The 19,546-nt window shown below is 47.9% G+C and overlaps 6 protein-coding genes across 6 annotated transcripts; 4 read left to right on the plus strand and 2 right to left on the minus strand.

The window, feature by feature from the left end:
• Window positions 1–475: 475 nt before the first annotated feature.
• On the minus strand, window positions 476–3,574 carry N7483_003323 (coatomer subunit beta; the record flags this gene model as incomplete). Its single annotated transcript, XM_057086760.1, has 5 exons — window positions 476–618; window positions 678–2,286; window positions 2,345–2,734; window positions 2,789–3,209; window positions 3,270–3,574. The coding sequence occupies 5 exons, from the start codon at window positions 3,572–3,574 to the stop codon at window positions 476–478; spliced, it is 2,868 nt and encodes a 955-aa protein (XP_056946589.1).
• Window positions 3,575–3,952: 378 nt separating this feature from the next.
• On the plus strand, window positions 3,953–4,778 carry N7483_003324 (mago nashi family protein; the record flags this gene model as incomplete). The annotated part of the gene is made up of 7 exons (XM_057086761.1): window positions 3,953–3,987; window positions 4,043–4,080; window positions 4,135–4,230; window positions 4,294–4,357; window positions 4,419–4,506; window positions 4,574–4,699; window positions 4,764–4,778. The coding sequence occupies 7 exons, from the start codon at window positions 3,953–3,955 to the stop codon at window positions 4,776–4,778; spliced, it is 462 nt and encodes a 153-aa protein (XP_056946590.1).
• Window positions 4,779–5,364: 586 nt separating this feature from the next.
• N7483_003325 (GID4/VID24 family protein) lies at window positions 5,365–6,468 on the plus strand (the record flags this gene model as incomplete). Its single annotated transcript, XM_057086762.1, has 3 exons — window positions 5,365–5,733; window positions 5,821–6,329; window positions 6,402–6,468. 3 exons carry the CDS (start codon window positions 5,365–5,367, stop codon window positions 6,466–6,468), a joined length of 945 nt encoding a protein of 314 aa, XP_056946591.1.
• Window positions 6,469–7,492: 1,024 nt separating this feature from the next.
• Window positions 7,493–11,548, minus strand: sskB (uncharacterized protein; the record flags this gene model as incomplete). Its single annotated transcript, XM_057086763.1, has 1 exon — window positions 7,493–11,548. The coding sequence occupies one exon, from the start codon at window positions 11,546–11,548 to the stop codon at window positions 7,493–7,495; it is 4,056 nt and encodes a 1,351-aa protein (XP_056946592.1).
• A 4,203-nt stretch (window positions 11,549–15,751) lies between these two features.
• On the plus strand, window positions 15,752–17,416 carry N7483_003327 (ammonium permease MEP2; the record flags this gene model as incomplete). Its single annotated transcript, XM_057086764.1, has 5 exons — window positions 15,752–15,835; window positions 15,898–15,962; window positions 16,019–16,273; window positions 16,335–17,241; window positions 17,297–17,416. 5 exons carry the CDS (start codon window positions 15,752–15,754, stop codon window positions 17,414–17,416), a joined length of 1,431 nt encoding a protein of 476 aa, XP_056946593.1.
• A 512-nt stretch (window positions 17,417–17,928) lies between these two features.
• On the plus strand, window positions 17,929–19,379 carry N7483_003328 (U2 snRNP complex subunit CUS2; the record flags this gene model as incomplete). The annotated part of the gene is made up of 5 exons (XM_057086765.1): window positions 17,929–18,105; window positions 18,190–18,300; window positions 18,391–18,788; window positions 18,840–19,107; window positions 19,179–19,379. 5 exons carry the CDS (start codon window positions 17,929–17,931, stop codon window positions 19,377–19,379), a joined length of 1,155 nt encoding a protein of 384 aa, XP_056946594.1.
• Between the last annotated feature and the right edge of the window lie 167 nt (window positions 19,380–19,546).

Raw genomic sequence — 19,546 nt, forward strand, 5'->3', positions numbered from 1 at the left:
AGATGCCGCGCAGCTCCGGAAGTGCAAAAGTTCCCCCGTCGCTGCCCGCTCTGATATGATACATTGGGGGTAGGTGGCCCCTTGAGGATTTGGGGGCCAAAGTTGGTTTTAGATGTTTCTGATGAGCTAAGATTGCAGAATTGGTTTGTTAATTGGGGGCCAAGATCTAATTATTGTCTATCAAGTCATCGGGCTAAATTCGAGAATCCATCTTGCTTAGTTTATTATGGAATGTTGGGGCTGAACTACAATCATCATGGGGCTAGTCGTCTCATATGCACAACCAAAGAATCATTATCTATTTTACGACTCCCTGATATGACCCTCGCACAAATTTGTCTTGGGAGGAAAGAGAGAAATGGCAAGGAGAATAAATGGTGAAAAACACAAGGATAAAAAGAGAAGAAAAGAGGAAGACAAGTAGCAACCCGCTGTAAACAAAGAGTATAAAAGGAATCAATCAGTAGGAATTAACTCAAGCCGTCGCAGCTTTCAGGCCCTTCAAAGAGCCCAGGCTCAATGCCAGACCTTGCGAGCGACTTCGGATCCGCACAAATCCAGTGATCGGACCATCATCGCCCTCCTTTTCGATACTCAGATTCGCCAAAGCATCCTCACCTAGTTAAGAGTCAGTAATGTGGTCATAAAAAGAGGGAAATTTTGAAATGGGGACTTACCAAATACACTGCGAGCATAAAGATTGGCAGACAGGAAACGACAATCACCCTTCAGAGAGGCATCCGGGGTCAAGCAGGCCATGTTAGTGCTCTCCATGAGTTGCTTCAGGAATTCGCGGAGAGTCTTGGCCTTGGAGTTAATATTGACCTTGTTCTCCCACTCAAACTCAGTCCACATGGTACGGAATTGGGTCTCGGTGCAGTGGGCGGGTTGGATATAGTCCATGATGTCGGCATGGATGTCATTCAGGATGACAACATGGGTCTCAGTAGAGCTAGCACCGTCGTAAACAATGTTACCAAAGATAACACCAGTGTCGGTGGAAGACACCTTGACTGTGGCTTGGACATTCAAGAAATCTCGGGGACCCAAGTTGTGTGTTGATGGCCGCTCAACGACCTTCAGATCGCCCAGAGTGGCAAATTCTACACACAGATTCTGCAGGGTCTCTGTGGTCTGGTTGACCAGTAGAACATCCAGAACAATATCAAACTGGTGAACGGTCACATAGGCCTCGGCGTAAACGGAGTCGGAGAAACCAGTCAGTTGCACAACACGGCTCAGTTTGGAAGAAACATTCTCAACAACGGAATCACCGCCAGTGGCCTTAACGAGGTCCAGCTCGATCTCTTCGGCTCCCTCGACAGTGTTCTTCTTGGTAAATTGGCGGATGGGAATGGCATCATCAACTTGAACAGCAGTCTTAGCCTTCTCAACGGCCTCCTTGGCAGCCCGCTTCTTATCCTCAACTTGAACCATAGCACGGAATGCCTTGCGGGTGTCCTCAAGGAAGATGGCCTCGAGGTCCTTCTTCTCCGAGAATTCGGCCAGAGAACGAACGCAGGTCATAATGCGATCGACAGAGTCCTCATCAATAGGGGCCTTAACGAAGTGGGACTGACCGACACGCAGGATGGAGATCATGATCAACATGGCCTCAGCACGGAGGGCGTTGGTGCGAGCGCTATCCTGCGACACCTCGGAATGGCGCATCACCAACTTAGTCAGTGTAGATGAGAGAACAGTAGCCAAGTAGTAGTCACCGTCCAGGATGAGTTGACGGAGTGGGGGCTTCTGCGCGGCCTTGACTGCCTCCAGGCGAGCAGCAGCAGCAGACTGGCTAGTAAGAGCACTCTCTGTAGCATATGTTCCATCTGCCAACACCTTGCGGGATCCAGTGGGAGCGGCCTTGGGGTGGCCATTGGTTTGTTCTTGAAGGAGGGAATTCTCATCGGGCACCTCATCTAGAAGGCGTTGCTCAGAAGCCAGAATGGGGATCTCACCAAGGCTGGCGCGGATCTTCTTCCAAGCGCCACGGATATCCTTCTCTTCCAAAGAGTACTCTCCAACTACCCAAAGAACACCACGGTAGACCTTGCCTGCCCGAACCTCACTCAGGGTCGACACCAGACGATCAACGATAGACGTACGCAGGTCGGGAAATTTCTCAACGACTTCCTTTACAAATGAAATCACATCGACGGCGGAGTTGTTGTTAAAGTCGGCGATGAAATCCATCAACAGATCAACCACACTGGCGGCGATCTCAGAGAACTTGATGGCACAAGTGTGTATTGATTGAACCAAGAGTTGGCGGTATTCGTTGTTCTATATGCCATTAGCTTGGTCCCCAAAGTGAATATCAGTCAAAAAAATTGAAACATACCTGTTCGTATTGCTCATCAACAGTCTTTGCAAGCTCCTTTTTAAGCAGCATAACGATCTCCTCGACATTCTTGCTGGAAACCATCTCCAATGCAATACCGAGAGCCTTTCTGCGGACATCAATGTCGGGACTGGTCAGAACGCGAAGGATCTCCATTGTCAGGTCATCCAGAACACCCTCATTGCGAATGCGCAGCTGATCCACGCGATCCAAAACAATGAGCTTCACGTTGTTATCAGCCTCCCGGATAGCAAGATCGATCAACTTGGCCGCGGAGGCCTTTACGGCGACTGGGTTGCTAGTCAGAGCTGTCAGGGATGTGGCTGCCTCGTAGACGACAGTGCTGGTCGGGGCATCAAGGAGCTCAAGCATGAGCTTAAGGTAACGAGACTAGCTAGAGGTTAGCATCTTAGGCGCAAAAGGCCAGGGTTAAAAGGGACCCACCTTGTTCTGGGTGTTCTGGACCGCATCCTTTCGCAGGAATTCCAACTCCGCCAATTGAAGCAATTCATCGGTATTGGGGATTGTATCAAAGGTAGTACCAAGATATTCAAGTGCCTTTTGGTGGCTAATGGACATGAGGGCCGCAAAAGCATTGCGCTTGCAAGTGCCGTCGGTTTCCGATTCGAGGAAGGTCTGAAGAAGCTCGGGAGCATCTGGGATGAGGGACTCGGAGTGCTGGAAGATGGAAGCAACCGCCCATGTAGCGTTCTTTCGCACGTAGGCATGGCGATGCTCGAGACAAGAGCGGGCCGAGGAAAGGAGGGGCTCGATGAGCTCGGGCTCGCGGAGTTTGCATAGGAAACGAAGGGTATTTCCTCGAATGTATTCGTTAGGGTGCTGCAAGTCGTTGCGAATGCCATTGCTATCAGGAGAAAAACCATTAGCTCCATGGAGAGACATTGGGGCTTCAGAGCCTCCTTACCAAACCAAGATCATTTCCTGCTTCAACTTGCCGGAGGAGTCGAGCTTCGGACAAATCTCGTAGTAGAAGTAAAGAAGTTTCTTCAAGGGCTTGCTCTTGGAAGGCATAACAAAACGAATGATGTGCATCAGTAGATCGGGCATGGGATTTCCATTAAGCATGATCGTGATGACGGTTCGCATAGTCTCCAACTTGGTGTCATCATTGCCCTTTTCCAGCTGCAGCCGCAACTCTTGCACGGTGGGCTGATCCGCCGTGTTGTCCATATGGATCAAACTGTATGCATTTTCAAGAAAGGACGCCATGGTGGGTGGAGGATTGAGGGCGACGGGGAAAGGTGAGCTGGCAAGGTGTCAGTTCGGGGGATTGATTGTTTTGGGATGAACACCTAGCAATCCGTTGCATAGGTAGGGAATTCATACAATGAGGAGAGACTCCTAAGAGCAAATTATTAGGCCAATGTCAGGGACGCGCAATTAGAGGAAATCCAACACCCGTCACCAGCCAGGAAATCATGAAATCATTAAGATGCGCGATGGGGGGGGAAGCATCAACCTGTCCCCTTTGCCCCGTCTGTGTGGATGACTAAGCCCCGACCACGTTCTTCCGCCAACTACATTGACTACACCAAACCAGACCGCACGTCTGCTCTTGATTGACAGATTTCGCTCTCAACATTCACAATGTCGACTAACGACACCTTTTATCTTCGTTACTAGTAAGTATTATAATGATGTGAGCCCAGGTTTCCTCGGCTGCTGACAGCTCCGCAGCTCAGGTCACTCTGGGCGGTTCGGGCATGAGTTTCTAGGTAAGGGTCCTTCTTCTTTTGATTTCTATACAACATAACTAACTTGATCTCTAGAATTCGATTTCCGTACCCTCGCCGATGGCAGCAGTGCCGCAGTCCGATATGCGAACAACTCCAACTACCGCAATGACTCCCTCATCCGCAAAGAAAGTAAGTTGCGGTGCGGAACCAAACCAGAAATGCGCCCAATCTGACGTGTCGGAATAAATATAGTGTGTGTGAGCTCTTCAATGATTCAGGAAATCAAGCGTATCATTAAGGAGAGCGAGATTATGAAGTATGTGCCCAATTTCTGCCCTGGGACCTTACCCGTCTGCCATACTTACACACCTACACAGGGAGGACGACTCCAAGTGGCCGCAGAAGAACAAGGATGGACGCCAAGAGCTGGAGATCCGACTGGGCAGCGAGCACATCTCCTTCGAGGTAGGTCTCACTTTCAATGGGAATTCGTATATTCCAAATGAGTCACCTTTCTAACTACTGTCACTAGACCGCGAAAATCGGTTCATTGGTGGATGTGACAGAGTCAGCTGACCCTGAAGGTCTGCGAGTCTTCTACTATCTTGTCCAGGATCTGAAGGCGCTGATCTTCTCGCTTATTTCACTCCACTTCAAGGTATGTGGTTTCCTTTTCACCCGGTGGCTGGTCATTCTTGAGCCATAGCTAAGCAATTCGATAGATCAAGCCTATCTAAACGGAACGCGACACGAAAAAGTGGAAGAGGTGATATTTGGGTCTGACATTTCTTGGTTTATGATACCGGGCGTTCTTTTTTTTATGAGGATTTTCCGCTGGGAAGTGGTTCCACACCTACCGATAGCCGTATGGAGCCCATATGCAGCTAGTGTAGGGAGTAGCTAAAAAGGGATTTCGTTGGTAAATTGTGCCTTCAGCGTCTCAAAAAGCACAACTTACAATCTTATTATTCATTCTCAAGATCAGTGGGATATGTATATGTAAAATTACATGTGTATACTTACTATATTGTCTATAGTAATAGTTATACTGCCCAGTTTTCTGCAGGTTCGTACCTGACGTAGGACGGATGCCTCAGGCGATTAAAAACGCCTCCCCCGCGCTATGCGCTCGCATGACCCCATCTGAGTGATGGTCCGCCCCCCCCAAGTCAAAGCCTTTAAAGATCTCCCATTCTTCCTCCTTTCTTTTTCTCTTCCCCTTAATCTCTCGTGTTTTATTGGTTTGCTCGGAGTCTTCAAATATCAGCGCGTCTGTTTTTACGATCCGATGTCTACTCTCCTTTCCTGATCGCCACATCCCCAATGCCGACCCCGAGTGACACCCAACCGGCTTCGATCGCCGAGGTGATCTCCACCCGTACATGTCCCCCGGAAGTTGATCGAATCTCGACCTGGGACCTTTCTTCAGAAATCATCGAAGCAACTCATGCCTTGGAGGAAGAGGTGATCTCACCAGCTAGTGTCAACCCGCCGTCCGTGCTGAGTCGCTCCGATGATGGGACCGCTCTCTTGGCGACCGACCCGGTGAGGGTGGAGAAGAAGATGGCCGCATCAGATGAAGAGGCCGGACCTCCAAGATCTACTTCCCCAACGGATTCATGCACTCACGTGGAGTCATCTGTGACGCCGCCCAACTCGGCGCTACTCCGTTATGAATTTTCCAATGTTAGGGTAGGTGTGCTGACATCCTTGCATTGCATTTGCATGCTTCGGAGATGTATTTCCTGACCGCAATTGACTAAATCAAATTTTTAATAGCTTTTACCAAATCACTCGTCGTCCTATCTTCGCTCAGGGAGTAGATTTGTCGGTACGCAGCAGTCAGACCGCCAGGTATACAATGTTGACGTGGAAATTAAGCACGTGGACATGGCCGAGTCTTACTTGTGCGGTTACCTGCGTATCCAAGGCCTCACAGAAGATCACCCTACTCTCACTACATTTTTTGAGGGCGAAATAATTGGCACCAAGCACACATTTCAGACTCGTAATGAAGAATGGGGTGCCAATGAAAAGACCGATATCCACCATTGGTCCCGATTTCCAGCTTGGAAACCGCTTGCGAAGCAGGCGAAGCGCACCGATTTCACGTATCGTAACTTTGCACAACGGGAGCATGTTTTCATGAGATGGAAAGAGTATTTCCTTGTTCCCGATCACCGAGTGCGAACTATATCTGGTGCTAGCTTTGAGGGGTTCTACTACATCTGTTTCAACCAGATAGAAGGCTCCGTGAGCGGTGTCTACTTCCATGCTAAGAGTGAACGGTATGTTCCAAGTATCATCCTAAATTCATGCTCATTCATGATCTATCTCGTCCTTTTGCTAACTCGCTCCAGGTTCCAACAGCTTGAGCTCAAACACGTGGAGGATCGTGGATGCGCGCCAGTAGTCGAGTTCCGCTAAACAAGCGGAAGTCCACTGCTGGCGCCTTCCAAGGTTCTATTTGCTCTCTTCTCCTATATCCTATCCTATCTTCCATCTTATCGGGTCACCAGTATTGAGCAGTGCCTCCTGGTTCCGTATGATTCTCGCCATTCCTTATGAGAAACTTTGCTTGCATTGCTTCGCTTGTCTTCCATATTCCGCCTCCCAATTCCATACCTAGCCGATCGATCTGTCCGAGACTCTCAACACGATTATACCCCCATTGGTCCGCAACTCTCGCCCTCAACACCATTGCCAAATTGTATCTCATCTCATGCCTCACGACTATGAATGGCGTTTTCATATCTTTCTCCTTCGGCGAACTGGGGTTTCTTTCGAGGACAGTCTCTTCCTTACATTAGTTTCTTTTAACATCATGATCACTTGCCATGTCTCTTTTTTCTCTTCTTGTGATATGTACTCTTCGGGCAGCTTATCAGCTCTACTCGTAGCCTTTATGACAAAATTCATGTCGAATTCTTCAATGACCTAGTTCACTCCTTATTGTTCTAGTAAAATGAAGTCCTTATTCCGAAATTCTACGTTACAAGACCTGTATGAAGAAAAAACTTAAATCCGTCCAATTTTGGATCCGTTGAAATTGCATCAATTGATCCATGCACGCTTTAACCAGATATCGAGATGTGCGCCGCTGTTCGTATACATAAGAACTCATGCACATCCTAAAATCCCAAACCAACACCGAGCGTAAGATAAACAAAAAATGAAGGACTCAGCTTCGTATATGCAAGCCATGATAAAAGAAGATAACGTAAAAATGGCACCAGATGTAAAACAAAAGAGGGTAAAAACAATAGACGTAGGGGTATCACATGCGATGTCGTTTGAGGGGGAATAAGTCAAGTCGAGATCGAGCGAGCGTAGTTTAGACACAAATGTCAAGTCGAGTCTAGAAGACTCGGGAAGATAAAACAAGAACGAATGCAACGAGGGAGGAAGATCAACCCAGGTAGGATGTAAACAATTGAGAGCATGAAAAGGATTACGCATAGGAGGAGTTGTGCCGAGTGTTAGAACCAGAGCTGCTGTAGCTTCCAGTCTCACTGCTAGGGGTAGCAGGTTCTAGCACAACTTGTTGACGGATAGAGACAATCCACTCATGCTGAAGCAGCTCGGCGGCTGTTGGTCGACGCAGAGGATCACATTCGAAACAGCGGCCCAAGAAATCAATACCCATATCGCTGAGCTGATCGCGAGTCGGAAGTGCGGGCTGATTGCCTTGAGCGATGTTGTACATAATTGCCCACTCGTTGTCGAGAGTAGACCATGGACGACGACCAGTGGCCATTTCAAGGATCACACAACCCAATGACCAGATGTCTACTGCACCTTGGCGGTTGACCAAGCCAGGGGAATCGCCGCGGATAACCTCCGGAGACATGTACATGGGTGTGCCGGTGGTGGTCTTTTGGTTCTTGCGTTGGTTCGTAATCTGAGGATCCTTACCAATGAGCGACTCCTTGGTGCCATTTGGCCCATCCATTGGGGCTACTGTACGGCCCGATCGGGTAATGATCTTAGCTGCACCGAAATCCACGTATTTGATGATGCCGTTGTGATCCAGTAGAATATTCTCAGGTTTGATATCCCGGTGTACAATGCCCGCTTGGTGCAGGTATGCAAGACCTTCCAGGAGCTGAAGAGCGTAAACCATGATCACAGTCTCGTCTTCAACGCGGCCGTGCTCCAATAAACTGGCGAGCGAGCCACCAGAACAATATTCCATGAAGATATAGACCTTGTCTCGATGAACCTCGATACCATGATAAGAGACGATATTCGGATGATCCAGGACCTCCAAAACGCCCATTTCGTCGCGGATTGATTGCGCAATCTTCGGGATCAGTTGAGGGTCCTGCAAACGGATCTCTTTCACTGCCATCAGGTAATTGCTGTCCAGATTGATGGCCGCATAGACAGAGCCGAAGGTACCGCCACCGATGAACTGGCCTTGCTGCCAGCGTAAGCTGACGTTGGTAGCAGAAGACGACAACACAGTGAGAGACCGATCTGCTTCATTTGATCCTTCCAGAACCCGACCAAGAGCTTGGCGCTTGGCATCTTCTTCCACTCTTCGATCCTCAATTTCAGTCACGCGGGCAACCCAGGTTTCGCGAACAAGCTTCGATGCCTCACTGTCACTCAGAATGCGACCAGCATTGAGCTTCCGATTGCCTGATCGCTCTTCCATCCGTTGCTTCTCAGCTTGAGCCGCGAGAGATGAACGAGCACCCATGATATCAAAATGAGAAATGAGAAGGGACATGCAGCCAGCAACCTTCAGCCTGAGGCGGGCGAACTGCTCCTCATCTAAAGAAAGAAGATGGCGGCTGGAAGTTATTGCCATGGCAAATTCAAGTGCAGCAACTGCCCACTTGAAAGTTTTTCTGTCGGCGGCATCACATTCATCACAGATGAACGAGACCCAGTCCAGAGACAATTCAACCAGTCGCGCACTATTCATAGCACGTCTATTGGCGTCGACATAGTTCGAAGACCGCTTACCAAACTCTGTTGCAAATGCATAGCAAGCTTGAATAAGATCATTATTCTCCCATGTCTTCTGTCGCAGCTGGTCTTTACTGACCGCCACACTGTCCATGATGGCCATGGACAATTTGAATGAAATTTTCTTAATTTTGTTCAATTCCACATTCACGCGGCCAAGGTTAGCACGCTGCTCGATTGCCATGTCAAGTTGAATACCAGTAAGGTGAGTCAACTCCAATCTCGCATTCTGAAGGCGATCCTGCATGCCTTCAACGACAAGACGGAGCTTACCAAGACGAACATCAGTGGGCTGCTCCAAGATGTCAACCTGCATCTCCTTGCCAGCCCAGGCAAGCGGCCTCTCCGGACGAACTACCAAGACATACGGAATGTGAGGGATATCTTTGCCAATATCGTCCTCCCGGAAGGAGGTGGCAAGGATGGCTTGGATGTCTGTAGGGCGGTTCCATAATGAGTGGTGTGCAATGAGATAGACACCTTTCTGGCCAACGGAATTGGGCGAGGTAATGAGGAAATGATTAGAAATAAGCAATGCCTCGAAGAAATCATAGGCAATATCGGTCGTGATGTTGTATTCGGTAGCATTTTCAAACAACTGGCACAAAAATCTTGAGAATCGGTAAAGTTTTCGTTGACGGATACGGGTTGAGTCCAAGATGCTCTTGTAGCGCTTGTCCATGTCGGCGACAGTTTCTTGGGGCCGTGGGACCAGCTCACGCTCAAAATGAATCATGAGTCGTTGAAGTGACTTGGCAGTCAGGGCGCTGAACTGTTCAGCAACCTCGATATCACCGCTATCTAGGAGGCGACCAATTTCGTAGGAATATTCCCACTCTTGCTCCAAAATTTCGGCTTCTTTGAACGTGTTTTTGTTGGCATTGAGTTTCCAGTGTAACAGACGAAAGTAGTATTTCATGGCGTCAAGAACAACGGAATCAAAGTTCTCATCGACACAAGGTGGCAGATCCCAGCCAGGTTGGGGCAGTGAAATGGCAAGATAGCGCTGCTTGATATCAACAGCGACTCTCATTAGAATCTGAAATTGCGAGATCATCTGGTCAACCAGGATCGGTGACTGCTGAGCCGGATCTTTCATATTTTTCGCGTATGATAGCCGCACGCGAATGATTTCCTGAATCAAGCGTGAAGGAAAGTTGATCAAAATGAGAAGCTCCTCGATATATGGTGGTAGATGGCGAGTCGCAAAAGCCTCAGCGTTTTCAATCAATGTGTTTTTCGCTTTCTGGATAACCTCACCAAGCGCTTTAAGCATGTTATGATCGCCTTGGAGTGTTTTTAGACCATCTTCCTTCATAATTCGATCCAGGAACGACGAGTCATCGGACAAATCACTGTTGGCGGATCTAAGTTTAGGCTTGCTGAAATCAAGAGATTCATTGCCGACCCAACTTTGTAGGACAGCCAATTCCGTGTTGATGAGGGCGGTGATATTGTGCCAGGCAAAAATGGCCTCACGGCTAGCATAGAACTCTTCTGAGGCAGTTCGAGGGTTGGCAGCTTCCATTTCTTTATGTGTTGAGTACAAGATTTCACAGCGCTCGACCTTTTCAACGATGTCCTCGACTTGCTGCCTCGGGGCTTTGCCAATTTCTGTTTCGCCTTTGATCTGGAAAGTGATGATTTCTTCAATGACAGGACCCAGCTCGCGTCGGGCATCTTCAATGAGCTTTTGCTGTAGAGCGATACTTCGCCCACAGGTGCGTGCCTTTACCCCCATCCAAAGAGCCTGGCTTTGGGCTGCCGATCGCTTTGATTCCGTAGATCCAAATAATCGTTGTTTTTCTTGCTTTACTACGTCACCCTTCAGGACTGAAGCTAACATAGAGTGCCATTCGAGTCGCTCCTGATTTTTGGGGTTGCGAAGCTCTTCAGGTGTGGGGATATTATCATTTGTAGAAAAAAGTTGGGTGTCGGGGTCGTAAGGGTCGTCGGGGAAAGGCGCCTCGGATGATGGAGAGGGTTCCTCCAAATCTGCATCTGCGAGCATATTGTTATTCGCCTGCGCGTCGTTGAAATGATACCAGGCTTGGGGATTGGCGCGAATTCGCTGCACGTAGGCCTTTTCTTGGGCGCGGTATTGGGCATTCGGGTCTCGGCGGGTACCTCGTTTTGCAGATGAAGAGCGCTGACGATCGTTTTGCTGGAAACTGATGTACTGTGGTGGTCGACGTTGGGGAGCGTATGTGTTTGAGGGTGTTCTCACGGGCGCGGAGGGACGTTGTGCTCGCAGGTCACCGGCCATTGCCAAGCCATCAGGTTTTTCGAGGGCAACAGAAGCTCCTACACTAGCCCCACGCGGGCGTGTTCCTTGGGGATTGGACCATGAAGATAAAGAGGAGGAGTGAGCTGTTGGAGGGGAGGAAGTGATTGTGGTAGCGGGTGTCTGGACCTGAGCATCAAAGGCCTCCACAAAGGATGAGTTGGCTCTCAAGGGATATTGAGAGGGGAACTCATCCGAGGAGCCCGAGCCATCGGAGTCATTACTGACGATGTCGGGGTGCTCCATGGTGGGCCGTGTGATATATGAATGGTCACCTCCAGACGGGGATAGAAGCTGGTAAGATGATAGGGGAGTGTGGCGGTGCGTGGCGGGGGGAGCCAATAGGGTTGGTTTCCGCGTCAGTTCCATTCCGGTTTTCTAACTTGACTGAAGTACACTGATGTACATAAATGACTTCACTTCTTCAAATCGGATGTTTTGATATTATTTATTTTATCGTTTCAGCTGCGAGTCTTTAGATCGACCCCTATCTTTGCCTCTTATAGATGGGATGGAAGGGTAAACCACTGACGTGGCGGGAAATGAGCGTCGACATTTATATTAAATAGATTAAAACAGGGCCCCTACCCCCGGTCATGGGGCTGATCGCAGTGCCTAGAACCGGAACGCGCAATACAAGGTAAGCCGTGGTGCTTTGGTCTAATATTTGCAAGGATGGGGGCAGTTAAAGAGATGACCTGTCAATTAAATACTCCGAGTCCCTATCCTTGCCAGGGAGAGTTGCTCGAGGGCTCTCCATCAATGGATGTACTTGAAAAAGTCGTTGCCTAGTACAGATGGAGTACGGTCTTGGAATCCACTGGAGTTTGAACATCATGATTCATCTCATATGTTCAATTTTGGATCATTAACAAGCTATTCAAATGTTAATCAGTACCAGTCCTAGCCTAATATGAACATTCTGCTTTCACTGGAATCCAGGTTGATGTACCACATGTGCCCAGGTGCACTTGATACTGCATATGCACCGCGATGTTTCTGGCCTGGGTCAGGTCTTTTTATAGAGACTCCATATATGAATTTTGTAACAGTTTTGGTTAGGAACTTCGTGAGACGTTGAATCTAAACCTTGGAACGAATCCAAATGTCGTCAACTCTAGCACTTAAGGAAACATTGCATAGGTACTAGTAATTTCTCCCTAGATCTTCCAAGCCCTGTTTCTTCCGAGGTTCATCACCGAGATACCTCGTATTCTTTGGTTCAACATCCAACTTGAAGTTCGAACATTTGAATATTATGAAAAGTTTGACATGCTCTCAGGCGGAGGGACACATGTGCAGTTTTATGCAAGGTAAGCAGCAGGATGATGGACTCGGACTCAAATTTTCCTAGTAGTACCCACACTGACAGGGCTACATCCATGGATCCTATGAGGCGCGTTTATGTTGAACTTGGAGCCCAACATTTATGGATGTAGTTCGACAATAAGCATAAGATAATTCCAATGCCGTTCAATCTTGAAGTTGGAAGCATATGGGTTTTATTCCAAGTCACCCAAATCCATGTTTGGCTTGGCAAGGTTTGTTGCCCCGCCGCATTGCACGGGGCCCCAATGCCGCCCCATTCTAGCCGGAGGACGATCCAACCCGTGGACGTTTGGGAGCCGCACTGGTATCTCTTCAAGTTTGGAGCATCAGTTTGCTCAGCTGGAGCCCAAGGTCAGCATCCTCAACTTGAGAACTCCAAGGTTCAAGGTATGGAATTCTAGTGATATGCCCTATAAGCCTGGCAAGGTATACTAGTTTGCCTCTGGATGGCATCATCGGAATTCCAAGTTCCAACTTGAAGGCGAATAATGATCGTCACTGGTAGTTACTGGTAGTACTAGTACTAGCTCTCGTACTTCGAGTCCGATATAGTGAGTGGCAAAAGAAAAAGATCAATAGTTCAATGAATCTCAATATTAGCATTCCTTCAAGATCTCAAAGCTCGTAATGCTTCCAAGGTTTCTAAATTCTTGAACCTTGAAAAATAATTGCATATCAGTAGTACCTAGCCACTTGCGTACTATGTTTCAACACCCAGAAGAAATTCTCAGGCGAGTCAGGTTCTCGAGACAGTATTGATACTATGTATTTGATGCATCCTCACTGGCAGATGCATGTGCAAACAGACTCGGAGTATAACTAGACACTTAGAAAAACAAATAATAAGGGGCACTCGACGTATAGTACCCGGCCCGTGTTTTTTTTCCTGACTAGTCTAAATATGGAGTACATGCAGCGCATGCATGTTGAATAGATCTAGGTAGGTACAATCTCATAGTTTGTTTATTTGCTTTTTGTGCAAACTTAATGCCCTGAAAATAGTTCGCATCTACCGTGACAAGGCTGATCTGCGCGAGGATAATTGTGGTCTCTTCCCGGGTGTCTTGGTCGATCAATGGATCCATTTGGATCCACGAAACGACATCTGGATGGTCTTGCTTGTGATGACTTGCAGAAGACACCTGGAGAACCTGAAAGGCTTGGCTGTTCAAGTCTGGAACTCGAACTTCTTCCTACCTACTAGGCATACAGTTCAATATTCGAATAATATTCAATGATGAGCCGCGGTTGTTAGCATGACTACATATGTACTAGACATCCAGATGTCTGAAGTACTCGTACAGAAGACGGGTAACTGCATTTAACTGTAAAAGGTGATATCAAGAACGTTCAATAGTGCAACAATAAATGATGCACATATGCACATCTACGTCAAGCTGGATACTAGTGTAATGTAGGACTTGAGGCGTGCTTTCAGCAATTTCTCCGTATGGCATGCCAAGGCCTGATCGGGATGCCGAAGCAACAACCCCCCGACCAATGAATGGCAGGATGCTTATCTTGGCTTGGCAACCCCCGGACCGCGTGGCATCGAACATTTTCCGCCCCAAGCGTTCTTTAAGACCTGAGTGGACCCGGGGTTTAACGGAGTCTGTTAAAGTGGGAAATAAGGACCATTTTGTGGAACCGTTAGGCTCCATGCGAGGGATAAGGTCAATCATTGTTCAATGAATCTTTTACGGTGGATTCTGGAGCTTAAAATGGAGTCCTGCAAGTCCACACGGTTTAGAAAGACTAGTCGCCTCGAGTGGTACCGGAGCATTTCAGCTATACCTGGAGGATCAGATGGTCTAAGGATGTTCCTCAAATGCCCAGGTGGTGTCGTCAGCGGTACTAATGGGTTCCGTGGCCAAGAAAGACGAGAAAAAGAAATACGAGAAATAATCTGCGGGCCTGGCTTTGCCTTCGGATGTTTGTTTGGATTTGGGAGTGGTTTGAGCTTGGGGCGCGATAAGGCAAAATGGTTATAGATTAAAGATTAAACGGGCTGCTGATTGGCTGTTCACTTAAGCCCTAGATAAGAGGCTCTTTCCGACTCTTCAAGCCTAAAAGTAGAGTATACAAGTATATGGTAGGGATTATGAGATAAATTTAATAGGAATAGAATCATCAATCAGATATTCTATTCTATTTGACTAGGATGGAGAAAGTCTTCAGGCGCGCCAGGCGCACATCATTATTTAGTAGAGAACATTTGGAATATTCCATCTTCAGCTGCATAGATAAGAAACGAGCTCTGATTGGTTGGGCGTCAACTTCATATCTACAGCCAGTCGTAGACCTCGATCATTCTGCGCGGACCTGAATTGTCGATATTGTTAATGAGTTTCCATTATTTTTATTATTTGCCCCCATATGAAGTCTATCATTTTATCTTTAGATTCACCCCCTGCTTATCGCTGCAGTTGATTTCAGATCCCGTACAACACGGAAACCCGCGTGGTCAGCTTGGTTACTCGTCGGCGAATTTCATGGGATACCCTGGCATATGTTGTGCATATGGAATACAGAACTGGAGTATTTTAATCAGCATACAAAACTATGGAGTACTGTAGTCATATATTCGTATCGCATGGTTGATAGACGTCTGGGGTGTTATGGGTCATGAAGTATATGCCGTCGCTTGGACCCGTAATCCCCCGGTTAGGTCCATGGAAATTGACTCCTTTCATATCCCGACATGGCTAATGGGGGACTTTCTTAGCCTATGAATGATCACTATCAATTAGATTGAATAAATCATAGCAATTACTTTGACCATTACACTCGGTTCCCACTATCGGGACTAAGATCGAGCCATCTAGTGTCCGATGGTGGAGCTTTCTGTTTGATGTCCGGATTACTGCGTCTCACTATTTAAATTATTAGGGACGTCCCTGCATGTTGGATCTATCATTTATCAATCCTCCTTTTCTCAGCTCACATTCAACTTGCTTCTTAAGCATCCCTTCTTCTGACCTGTACTTTCCCATCCCCCTGGGCTACACTATTTCTGGATCTTTTATCCCCCAGCTCTCGTATCTCGGATCACCGGATTCGTTCCTTTTTATTTACCCCGGTCATTGTGAAACCATTTGATATTATTTCTTTGGTTTCACCATGTCGGCAGACCCGATCACCTACAATGGTACTATCAGTACCGGAGGAAACTCACTCACTGAGGACCTCAACATCTACTACGATGTATGTGTATAGCTGTGGTGTACATTAAATGATCATTGACTAAATAGTTTCTCTTTGCATAGGCTGGTGATTTCGCATGGGTTATCACCTCATCAGCGCTGGTTTTGCTCATGATTCCCGGTGTAGGGTAAGGATACCTTGGTCTTCTCGAATCGATAATACAGAGCTAATTGGTTTGTCTAGATTCTTCTACTCGGGTCTCGCACGACGCAAGTCAGCTCTCTCCCTTATCTGGCTGTCGGTTATGTCAGTCGGTGTGGTATCATTCCAGTGGTTCTTCTGGGGCTATTCGCTCGCCTTCTCTCACACAGCCGGAAAGTTCATTGGTGATTTGGAAAACATTGGTTTCAGAAATGTCCTGGCTGCACCATCTGTGGGAAGTGACAAAGTTCCCGACATCTTGTTTGCCATTTTCCAAGGCATGTTCGCTGCCATTACGTGAGTCATCATACCCCTCATACCAAGTAGTATATTCTCATACTGACCTATTTGTTTTCAGTGTTGCCCTTGCCGCTGGTGCCGTTGCTGAGCGCGGTCGCATGCTTCCCTGCACCATTTTCATGTTTGTTTGGTCTACTATCATTTACGATCCCATTGCCTGCTGGACATGGAACTCGTCGGGCTGGGTTTACAAGATGGGTGGTCTCGACTTTGCTGGTGGTACCCCCGTGCATATTTCTTCCGGCTGTGCTGCTCTCGCTTATTCCCTGATGCTGGGCAAGCGTCGAGGCCACGGTACCCACGAGCTCAACTACCGCCCTCACAACGTCACTCACGTTGTTATCGGAACTGTTTTCCTATGGGTTGGATGGTTCGGTTTCAATGCTGGCTCCGCGCTTGCTGCTAACCTGCGTGCTGTTATGGCCGCCGTTGTGACTAACCTCGCTGCTTCTGTCGGTGGTGTGACCTGGTGTCTGCTGGACTACCGTCTTGAGCGCAAGTGGTCTACCGTTGGTTTCTGCTCTGGTGTTATTGCTGGTCTGGTCGCTATTACCCCCGGTTCAGGCTTCGTTACGCCATGGGCCGCTTTCGTCTTTGGTGTTGTTGGTGCCGTTGCCTGCAACTATGCGACCAAGTTGAAGTTCCTGCTGCGCGTTGATGATGCTCTGGATATCTTTGCTGTCCACGCTGTCGGTGGTCTGGTCGGTAACCTGCTTACTGGTCTTTTCGCCGCTGACTACATTGCGCATCTTGATGGCACCACTGTCATTCCTGGTGGTTGGATCAACAAAAACTACATCCAGCTGGGATACCAGCTCGCTGACTCCATGTCTGGTGCTGCCTACTCATTCTTCGGAACCTGTATCATTCTCTTTGTCATGAACCTCATTCCGGGTCTTAGCCTTCGTGCTCCCGAGGAGGACGAGATTATGGGCATTGACGACGCCGAGATTGGCGAGTTTGCCGTAAGTTATTCTCTTCCTGATTCCAATATTGAACATATACTGACATTTCCCCTAGTATGACTACGTTGAGGTCACTCGTGATATCGTCAATGGTGTCGAGAGTAGCGAGACTGGCTCCAAGCGCACGATGACGCCCACCGGCGAGACCGCCACTACCATCGACACCAAGGCCTAATTTCCTTGTGTTATGACCATTCTTTAATACTTTAATTTCTCTTCGTTCATTCACTTTATCTTTTACTTCTCTCGGGGGGGTTCTTTTAGCATGGGGTTTTGACCTTTGTACTCTTGCTAGCATTTGCACCTACTGCGCGGATTTCTCATGCCTTTACTTCTTTTTTATGTGATAGATACCCTTTTTCAAAACAATTAAATGCAAATATTTTCAATAAATTGGTGCAGTTTTAAGTACCCGTTTGAATAATTTCCTCAAATATAAAGAACATTTTATTTTTTATACATGGACTTGAGTTGTGGTAACATATGGGTCAAAAATAGTAGTAATCCATGGGCGACATGGCGGCCATGTGATGTGGGCTGCAACTGTTACTGGAGCTCCGCAAAAAGCTCGAGCTTCCCGCTCTATCCTCACCACCGCACGCAGCACCCTGCGAAATCCTCAAATCTTGACCACTATTGTGAATACCTCCTAATCGCATAACCCTTCTGTCCTGTCGAGTCACTCAAATGGCTTCGCCAAATCTCGACAACGGTGGGCCCTCGCGCCAATTCCCGCTCGACCCGTCCGAATTCGACAGCGACCCCCGGATTTCGTTCTCTAAGCTCGATGACAAGTTTATTCTGGAGACAGAGGATGGACAAGAATTTTCGTATGATTCTGCGATCAAGCGATGGGTTCAAGCCGTAAGTTTACGTTTACCCTTTGCTTTGCGCTCTGTCGTCGCAAGCCAGTGGTGCATCACCCTTACAGTAGTTCGGTGATTTTAGGTGGACGAAGACCTGTTACGACAACAGCAAGAAGCGTACAAGGTCGCTGGAGTAGATGAAACTGAAGAAAGCCACCCTCGTGACAGGAAGAAGCGCAAACAGCAGGATGATGTAAGTGCTACTATGCCAACTTGAATTTCCTCCCTCCCATCCCCTCTCCTAGAAAGATCTATGGAATTAATGGCTTTCGGGGAATTCCAGGCCGATTCAAATAAACCCAAGAAACAACGCGTGAATACAGCGGTATATGTCACATCAATTCCTCTCGATGTTGAACTCGATGAGCTCCGAGACCTCTTCTCTAAATGCGGCGTCATTGCGGAGGAAATTGACAGCGGTCGCCCCCGAATCAAGATGTATCTGGACGATGATGGCAAATTCAAGGGTGAGGCCTTGGTTGTCTATTTCCGACCCGAGTCGGTCAACCTTGCCATCCAGATGCTTGACGAGACGGAGTTCCGACTTGGGGCCCCAGGTGCACTGGGACCTATGAAGGTCCAGGCGGCAGACTTTTCGTATAAGAGCCAACAGGATGCGCCGCCAAAGACCAATATGCGTGATAAGAAGAAAATTATTGCACGTACGCAAAGGCTGAACAAGTATGTATTTACCGGGTATCAAGATTGCTCATATGCTAATTATTCTTTTAGTAAATTGGCGGACTGGGACGATGATGATCCCGCGGCAGCACTCCCAGAGACCAACTCTCGTCAGGAAAAGACAGTGATTTTGAAGCATATGTTCACATTGAAAGAATTAGAGGAGGACGTCGCTGCCATCCTTGACATCAAGGAAGATATTCGGGACGAGTGTTCTAAGATTGGAGACGTCACGAATGTGGTTCTCTATGATAAGGAGGAGGATGGTGTGGTCAGTGTCCGGTTTGCCGACCCGGCAGCTGCGCGACAGTGCGTTCAGGTAAGATCTTCAGTCATGGACTACTTACGCGAAGTATTTATTGGTGATGAACTCTATTAACAGCTGACTAGGCTATGGATGGTCGATTCTTCGGTGGAACACGTGTTGAAGCATACGTCTCTCAAGGCCGTGAGAAATTTAAGAAGACCAATGAGCGTCGGGCGGCTCTGGAGGATATGCTCGAGCGTGGGCTTGATGCAGAGGACGAGGAAGAGGAGGAGCGCCTCAACCAATTTGGCAACTGGCTGGAGAAGGAGGATGCTGCCAAGTGAGATACCATCAAACTAAAAATGTACAATATTAGAATAGTCATCCGATACCTTTTCCAGGGACATTATGAAAATTTGCTCTTGGCTAGTACTCGAGTCTGCAGAGATCGCCATGTTGAAAGAAGCAAATATGCTCCTGTTTCTTCCCCTCTCTCCCTTTTTCTGTCTAG

This window comes from Penicillium malachiteum (assembly GCF_028827825.1).
Source record: "Penicillium malachiteum strain IBT 17515 chromosome Unknown utg000002l:1.0-8849297.0:1.0-8852440.0, whole genome shotgun sequence".
NCBI lineage: Eukaryota > Fungi > Ascomycota > Eurotiomycetes > Eurotiales > Aspergillaceae > Penicillium > Penicillium malachiteum.